This window comes from Helianthus annuus, chromosome 16, assembly GCF_002127325.2.
Source record: "Helianthus annuus cultivar XRQ/B chromosome 16, HanXRQr2.0-SUNRISE, whole genome shotgun sequence".
NCBI classification, from domain to species: Eukaryota; Viridiplantae; Streptophyta; class Magnoliopsida; order Asterales; family Asteraceae; genus Helianthus; species Helianthus annuus.
The window spans coordinates 62,389,590-62,398,220 of record NC_035448.2 but is presented as its reverse complement, the minus strand read 5'-3'; the positions used below and the strand labels follow the sequence as shown (position 1 = coordinate 62,398,220).

The window sequence follows — 8,631 nt, the reverse complement described above, 5'->3', positions numbered from 1 at the left end:
ACTTTAAGTACAAAACTCTGCACTTTATACAAAAATTCAGCATTTAACATAACTAGTAAAGTGCAAAAACTTGGTAAAATAATACTAGACACTTTCCAAAGTGTCGGGAATTTATTGTGTCACTAAAAACACTATAAAAGACACTTTAAAGCTTTACTTGACACTTTAACGGATCAATATCCAACCGAACAACCGGACTTTACCCGGAACATAAAAATATTGTCAAAAAGACATTGTTTTTGCCTTTCTGAGCTAGTTAGGCTCCCTGAATACCCTAACACCCTTTATATTATAACACACACTAAAATACACTAACTTTATCATTCTAATCCTAACTAGAACTTAACTAACCATTACAACCAACCCTTAACCCCCCCCCCCCCCCCCCCCCGCGAACCGGTTTGTGAAGTGGGGACACACCCCACAATTCTTTGATTAATTTAATCAAACATGTTGGATATCTTGAAAGCATATTATATGATGGATAAAGCACTAGTTTGGATTATAAATTTACATGCAAGATCATCACTTTCATTCCAAAAACACAACTCAAACTTGCTCTCTCTCCTCCCCCTTTGCTTATGTTCGGCCGAAACCACAACCACACCCATCACCACCATCAAGTTTGGTTCTAGCTATTTTACATACACACAAAGGTGCAAGGTGACACACAAACAAGCCCAGTGCACTCGGAAGCTCAAGAACCTCTCTAGATTTCTTTTATCCACCTCGTTTACATCTTGTTTCTTCCCTAGCCTCGAGCTAGTAGTAAGTGCCTCTAAACATCCTCTTGATCTTGTTTATGGTGGTTAATATAATTTTTAATGGTTAAAAATCAGAAACCCACAAGAACATGACATAAAGTCTTGATCATATGATGAATAAGTTGGATAAAGAGAAACTAGTTGTGTAAATCTTATGAAACTTGTCTAGTTGTGATTACTTGATGTTGTTTGTCACTAGAAGTGGGATGGATTATCATCTAACCATACTAGATCATGTGCAAGAACATGAATTAGTAGTAAGTTAGTGTTAAAATTATAAAAGATGATGAACCCTTCCACTCATGAAACATGAACTTGAGTAAATGTAATTTTTCTTGTAAAATAAGGTTCTAAACTAGTAGATCTAAAGATCTACAAGTGGTTTTTCGGAAGAACCAAGTGAAAGATGCAAGTCTTGTTAAAAACCTGGATCTTACATAAACTAAAAGCATTTTAGTGAATAAACAAGTGTGTAAACACTTGTGTAACAAGAAGATTTAACAAGGAAATATTTTTGTAAATTATGACTAGAAGTTGTAAAACTTCAAGTTCTTTAAAAATAAAGTGTTAAGAAACTAGTTTTATTTTTAAAGATAACAAGATCTACTAAATATGTTAGAAAGTTACTACGTATTTTTACACAACTTTCAAGTTCATGAGTTCGTGATTTAGACTTGTTTTGTCAAGTTCGATGTTTAAATATTGTATATTGATGGTTGATAAATTGTTTGAGTGAATTTTTGAAAAGAAAATGATACGCTTGTAAGCGTGGCCACCTCCAGTTACAGAGGAAACTCTGGCGAAATTTTTCTAGAAATATAACACTTAGAAATATTTTTGTGACAAGTGTTTATAAATATATTTTTAACTTGTTTTTCCAAATAAACTTCGCCATGATTTTTATTACAAAACAACTAAGTAACGGAGGTGGATTTTCATAAATAAAACTTGTTAAGTATATATTTAGAATATATATTCTATAATAAGACGCTTGTGTGATTATGTGATTAATTTGTGAACTAGATATATATATTATTTTTAGGATAAAAATAATATAACTTGAAATATCATGAAGTTACGATTTCCAAAATAATACCAACGCCCTCACAAATAAATATTTAAGTTACACCGGTTTTTCTCGAGCCGATCTCAAGTAGCTCGCGAGCCGCTCGGCTCGTTTGCACCCCTAGTTTGACCTGGCGGGTTTGCGGGTTAAACGGGCGTGCTAATGTCAACTCGCAACAATTCGTGTCATGTTCGGGTTCAAATGTATGATACACATTTCGTGATCGTTCGTGTCAGGTTTGACCCGCGAACTTGACCCATTTAACACCCTTTATTAATAGAGTATATACCTGTGGGAACATTTAAAAGGTTAATACGAAGTAAATGAACCCGCCAATCAAATCAAACTGCCAATTTTTCTTCCGAAACATCAAGATATTTCCGAGAGCAATCTGCAAATCACAATTTAGCGCAAAAGACTGTGATGATGACAGTGTTGTACCAAAGAAAAACCAATCATGCCTTACCCTGCGTGAATCTTCAACTTCAAGATAAGGGGCTTTCTGAACACATTTGTAGGATGCAAAAAGACTCCACCACAACCGTTAACAAGTAAATGTCGTATACAATCGGGATTTTCGGATGGGACACGTGAATGACGCATATAATTATGTAAGTCATTCTTCCTAGTAGCATGAGTCTAACTCGGTCATGTGTCATGATGATCACATAATCTTTTCTTTAACCTGCAAAATAAACCCCAAAATCGGTACCGAATAATACGTACGTACCCCGCAACCAATATTTAAATAAAGAAGATACTAAAAATAATAAAAAATTCCCATTTTTATTTATTTTCCGATTGATCCGGTTTTGCAATAAGGGTCGGGTTTTGCCGTTTCGGAGGTCTGTTCTGTTTATGGCAGATGTTACAGGCTCTTTGGGATGTCTATTTGCGGGAATGAGGACGAATTTGCTTATCATTTTTTTTCCTTATATCACCACTTCGGTAGTGTCTAGTGTGGCAAGCGGTTAGTTCGTGGTGCAAAGTGTTTGCTATTTTTCTTTTCCATCGAAGACTAGCAATAAAAGGAAGAAAATCATGAAGCTGTCATTTTTGGTGACCTGTTGGATCATTTGGCGAACAAGAAATAAGTGGATATTTGAGGGCATCACAGTCAAGATCAATAAAAAAAGTTGGCGAAATCAAATCTTTAAGCTATTTATGGATCAACAATAGGTCTTTGGATTGGCATAAATGGCCTATGTTTGATGTATAATTTTCCCTTGTGTTGTTTATTTCTTTTGCTAGCTTCTTGCTAGCGGGACCGCTTCTAATGAAAGTTGTCGTTAAAAGAAGTGAGAAAACGTCATGGAGAATACAAATACCATATAAAACATGATGTATGTAACTTAAACAAGAGTTAAAGGCGATTTTATTACTTGTGGTTTACGCCACTTTGTCAGTATAGTTCAAAGGTTTCATTTTCGCCTGTGTGTGCAAAAAGATTTCACCATTGCCATTTTAGTCCACTGGTTTAACTTCATCCATTTTTTCTGTTAACGAGAAGGGCAATTCAGTCATTTTATATGTAATTTTGTTAACTGTAAGGACAATTCGGCCATATAAAATGACTAATTGTCTTTCTCGTTAACAGAAATAATGGATGAAGTTAACCCAATGGACTAAAATGGTAATAGTTAAACCTTTTTGGACCCACAGACGAATAATGAAACGTTTGGACTAAACTGATAAAATTGACCAAACCACAAGGACTAAAATGACATTTAACTCATTAAACAATAAAAGAAGTGAGAAAACGTCATGGAGAATACAAAGACCACATAAAACATGATGTATGTAAATTAAACAATACACGATAATGATGTTTTAAGGTTTAGGATCAAATACAAATGCTCCTAAAAATAAGAAGTGTTCAAAGGCTCCTAAAAATAAACTCATTACACTAGCAAATAAACAAATAAATAAATAAATAAAACCTAAGGTTTTTGGAGAATTGGAGGGAGGGGGTTAGGTTTTTTTGGGGTTTCTTTTTTTTTATTATTTATTTTTTTTTTTTTTTGAGGTATATATTTTAGGTTCTTGAACACTTGTCATTTTATAATATTTTCTTACACTTTTTATTTTTAGGAGGCTTTATAGAATAACTTAACTCGATGTTTTAATATTATTATGGGAGGTTTCCATTCATGGTTGAGGTTTTATTGAAAACTATGCTGGTTAACTACGGTTAAAACAGTTTGATTTGAAATTTGGTAGATTATTTAAACAGTTTTTCTTTTGTAACGACGGTTCATGATTCATGAAGACTAGAAGTTTTCATAAAAGTTCTGTCGTTTGATTTTTGAATAGGTTGAATCGCTATCTATAGTTTCAGAAAACGACAAACCAAATTGACTGTTTTGGGAATTAACGGTTTAACTAAAATTATAGAGTGAAGAAGATGAAGGGTAATTTTGTCATTTCACATTCACTTAATGGAGAAAACTAACGGACATACAGGGACTATCCGAGTAACAAACTATCAAACCACAGGGAGCACCGGTGTAATTTCCAAGAGATGGGGACTATAGGTGTTATTTTGCAAAACCACGGGGACTATCCGTGCATTTTACTCTAACAACTAATAATAAAATAATTAGAATAGAGGAGGTACCATAGAAAACAATGAGACATGCCATATAAATCTCAAACCAAACAAATCGGCCAATTTGATTCAATTTAGGTGTGATTTAAATGCACACCAACATAAAAATTCATTTAGGCACAATAGTCAAGCCAGATAAGCTGATGCAGAAAACAATCCAACATGCATTGGCCAAAATTATGTTCCAGCCTTCCTACGGCCAACAAGAGCTCTAAACCCGGCCTTGATCTGAGCAACAGATCGATCCGAACCACACTGCAACACAGAAAAGAAAAAAGGTTGATATCTCAACTGGATTACAAACACTGAAATGCAAGGGTGTTTGTTGCAATATACCTTCTCACATATGAGGAAGGAAATACGATTTTTCTTCTTAATAGATGTTTCGGCGCTCTTGCAACCATTGCAAATGACATACTCGTCTGCAAATCGAACAAACGTTACTCATGGTATAGTTTAAGTCATTAGACTGAAACTGAAAATGACACATAAACCCGAACGCGACACCAATATTCACGGGTTCACACGAACACAACCCGTTTAACCCGAATTTTTCTGTTTTTTTTTTCTGCATTTAATAGCTACATTTAAATTATAAAATGTTAAGTTAAGAAACTTTGGCATAAAATGCTGAAACAATTTCATTAGTGACATAACATCTCCTACATATAAAGGGTTTAAACGGGTCAACCCGCGAACCCACCGGTTTGAAATAAACACTACTCGATTAGCTAAACAGGTTCAGGGGTTATACCCGAAACCAACCCAAACCCATTAATAGTAAACCCAAACCTATGAATTTTGTGTCGTGTCATAAATCACACCGTAAATGGTATAAATGTCAAATTTTGAAAATGGGAATGTATGAAGTTATGATTTTTTGCTGGGTATATCCATTGAAAAAAGTAATCTTGGCAGGTTCTAACAAGTTACTTACTGAGGTATCGCCGTAAAATTGCTTCAAAATTTTTTGGTGCATATCTTCCCTTCACTACCAACCTTTGTTGTCCATCAAGAGATCCGCTATTGCCCAACTCGGCTAGCAGGAAGGTCATAACGTGCTCTGGTTCCCTACGCATTCTGACAGAAGCAAGAAAATGAATTGAGAAACTTAGCAAAGAACAATGTATACCCAAAAACAGCTTAAAACTTACGATTTGCACAGATCCATGAAATTCACAAAAACTGTTTTCTTGGTTCCTTCACGAAGAACTTGTGGCAGTGGTGGCCTAAAGACGGTTCTCCTTCTATCTCCAGCAAGTTCAGGGTCGTGTTCATGAATAATACGGAAAACTCGACCTAGAAGCTGAATGCAAATACATAACAGCAACCACCAATGATGTCAGCAAAATACAAAAAGAGAAAAATGAAATTTAGTTTGCAATGCCATGTCACAAATAATAATAACAATTAGGGCTGCAAATGAACCAAACGTTCGGCGAACAGTTCGTGAACCGTTCGGCGGGAAGTTCGTTGAACACAAACAAGAAATTTCGTTCGTGTAGGTAATTGAACGAACATGAACAGAGGTCGCGTTCGTTCGTTTATGTTCGTGAACATTCGGTAACGTGTTCGTTTGTGTTCGATAGTTCATTAATGTTTTTAGTTTTTATATTTTATTTAAATACCTCAAAATTCCGACAAATTAAATATCTAACAAGTGTAAGTGTATAATATATTATGTTCATGAACGCTTGTTTGTGTTCGTTTGTTTCCATTTGTGTTCATAAACATTAGTTTGTACTCATTTGTGTTATCAACATTCCTTTTTGTTCGTTGCCTAAATTGACAAACAAACACAAACGAACACGAACAAGTCCATTTCCTTAACAAACAAACACGAACATAATATCTCGTTCGATAAACGTTCGCGAACACATATATTTCTTAACAAACGAACACGAACAAGGTCTTGTTCGTGTTCGTTCGGTTCGTTTGCAGCTCTAATAACAATCACAGTAACTATAATCTTTTGCTAACCAAACTCACGGGCCTACCAACACTCTGCTAACCGGTGGGACAAAGTAAAGCGCGGCTTAGTTGGCCCTCAAATAGAGGTAATAATAATAAACCATGGATTCAAAACAGATACCTATGCTAGAGACAAATCAAATGTTTACCACTATGCGACCACCTCGAACATTATCCTAAAATTATTTGCACTCTATGATATTACATACCTCTTCATATGTGTAGACACGATCAGTCCCTTCCCTTGGAAGTCGTTGTTGTTCCAGGACAATACCTTCACCTTCTTCACCATTATCTTTAACGTCATCCAAGAGATCTGTATATATCTATGACAATTTACAATCATAAGAATATCATGTTAGGCATTGCTCAAAAACATTTCTTCTAGAACATACCGAGTCTGGTAGGTAGTAGTATCTTACCGGTTTCTTCTTTTTCTTTTTCGACCCATTAAAAGTAGGTTCAAGGCTGCCAGAAACTGCATGTCAAGTATGCTTTGTTTATAAATCTTTAAAAAAAATTACAAAAAACATATGCAAAAAATTATATTACACAAAGTCAGTCACAAGGCACCACTTACCAGATAAGCTTTCAGTTTTCTGTTCCATGGTATCATCTGGAGAATTTTTCTTCTTCTTTGTTGTCGGGTCTAACGGCCCAAGCTGCATTGTGGTACAAATAACAGTTATATTAGTCTTTACTAGAAAATAACAAAACAAATACAAATTCACTGACCATTAATCAGGGGCGGCACGTTATACCCACACCCTTGTTTTCTAGTCCCATGCTATTTTTTAAACCGCCATTTGACCCCGTCCCACCATTAAACGGCCGTTTGAGAATTCGACGAACGGCCATTTGGGATGGGGGTGTTGGAATACCATGACCCTCAATCAGGTGTTGTAGGCTATGTAGTTATAGCGGTCCAAAATCGAATAGCAGTCAAGGTCCGCTATATGGTATATAGGTTATAGCGGTGGCATAGCGGTGATATAGCAGTAATTTTTATACCATGCACAATTTATGTATTTATCTATATATATATATATATACATATACACAAATATATCTTTGAAAAATATTAATAGTAATATCAAAATTCATAGTAATATCATTCCATTATCAAAAACATGTTGCAAATCTAACATAATTTAAGAATTAACACAATCAAACACCTACCTAGGTTACTGTGTTGCCTCATTCTACTGCGTTACTGCTATAACCGCTATATAGGTTTCCAAATAGCGGCCAAATAGCAGTATTTAGCGCCGCTAATAGCGGAACTGCTATAGGCCACCGCTATTTGGACCGCTGAGGTCCGCTAACCACTATAGCACCTATATTGACTGCTTAGGTTGTAAGGTTGTAGGAAAGTTTTTCATTGTTTTATTATAATGAACAGTTTTTTTTTAATATAATCTATAAACATCGGCCTGATAATATAAATTGTTATTTTTATTAAAAAAAGGGTTTTCTTATCATCAAGTATCTTATAATCCCAATGCTTGTTAAATTAATCTAACCCAGAGTTAAACAAAAAAATAAACAGATAAAAAAATCGAAGTGTCTATTTATATACATACATTATTATCTTCTACCATTGTTATCAAATCTCTCTTTGAAACTTCACCGTTCGACAGAATCTTACTGGGATTAAACAAACCTATATCGAAAGAAACATTTAGAAGAAAATTAGGGTTCGTAAACTAGTAATCAAATTGTTGATACACAACATCATCAACTAGAAAAGTGTTAAAACTATAAACAACAACTAAATTAACGCCAAACGATCACTTACGAATTAAGAACTTCAAAAACCACTGATTATTATGAACGCAGAATATTTGGAAAAACGCAAAGAAACCTAGAATTGAGTATAGCGTATTTATTTAGGTGTACATAAGAGTCGGTGTGATATAAAATTGAATAAAGTGTAATTTTACCCTCTGGGGTTTAAGCCAATTGGCACTCTGACCCCCTCCCTGGAAAAATTTGCAATTTACCCCAACATTGTTGTTATGCCGCAAGATTACCCCCTGTTAATAGTCAACAGTTGTTTGACTGTTATAGGTAAAGGTATTTTGATAATCTTACCCCATATTTATTATTATTATTATTATTATTATTATTATTATTATTATTATTATTATTATTATTATTATTATTATTATTACAAAAATACGAATCTAATCCAGGTTACTCCATCATCATGTTGAACCTTT

At 34.5% G+C, this 8,631-nt stretch overlaps 1 protein-coding gene across 1 annotated transcript; it reads right to left on the bottom strand.

The window, feature by feature from the left end:
- Window positions 1–4,444: 4,444 nt before the first annotated feature.
- On the bottom strand, window positions 4,445–8,304 carry LOC110916820 (eukaryotic translation initiation factor 2 subunit beta). The gene is made up of 9 exons (XM_022161478.2): window positions 8,208–8,304; window positions 7,993–8,072; window positions 6,990–7,071; window positions 6,832–6,887; window positions 6,619–6,735; window positions 5,593–5,744; window positions 5,376–5,518; window positions 4,775–4,860; window positions 4,445–4,693 (listed from the first exon to the last, which is right to left on the bottom strand). The coding sequence occupies exons 2-9, from the start codon at window positions 8,008–8,010 to the stop codon at window positions 4,616–4,618; spliced, it is 732 nt and encodes a 243-aa protein (XP_022017170.1). The 5' UTR covers window positions 8,011–8,072; window positions 8,208–8,304; the 3' UTR covers window positions 4,445–4,615.
- Between the last annotated feature and the right edge of the window lie 327 nt (window positions 8,305–8,631).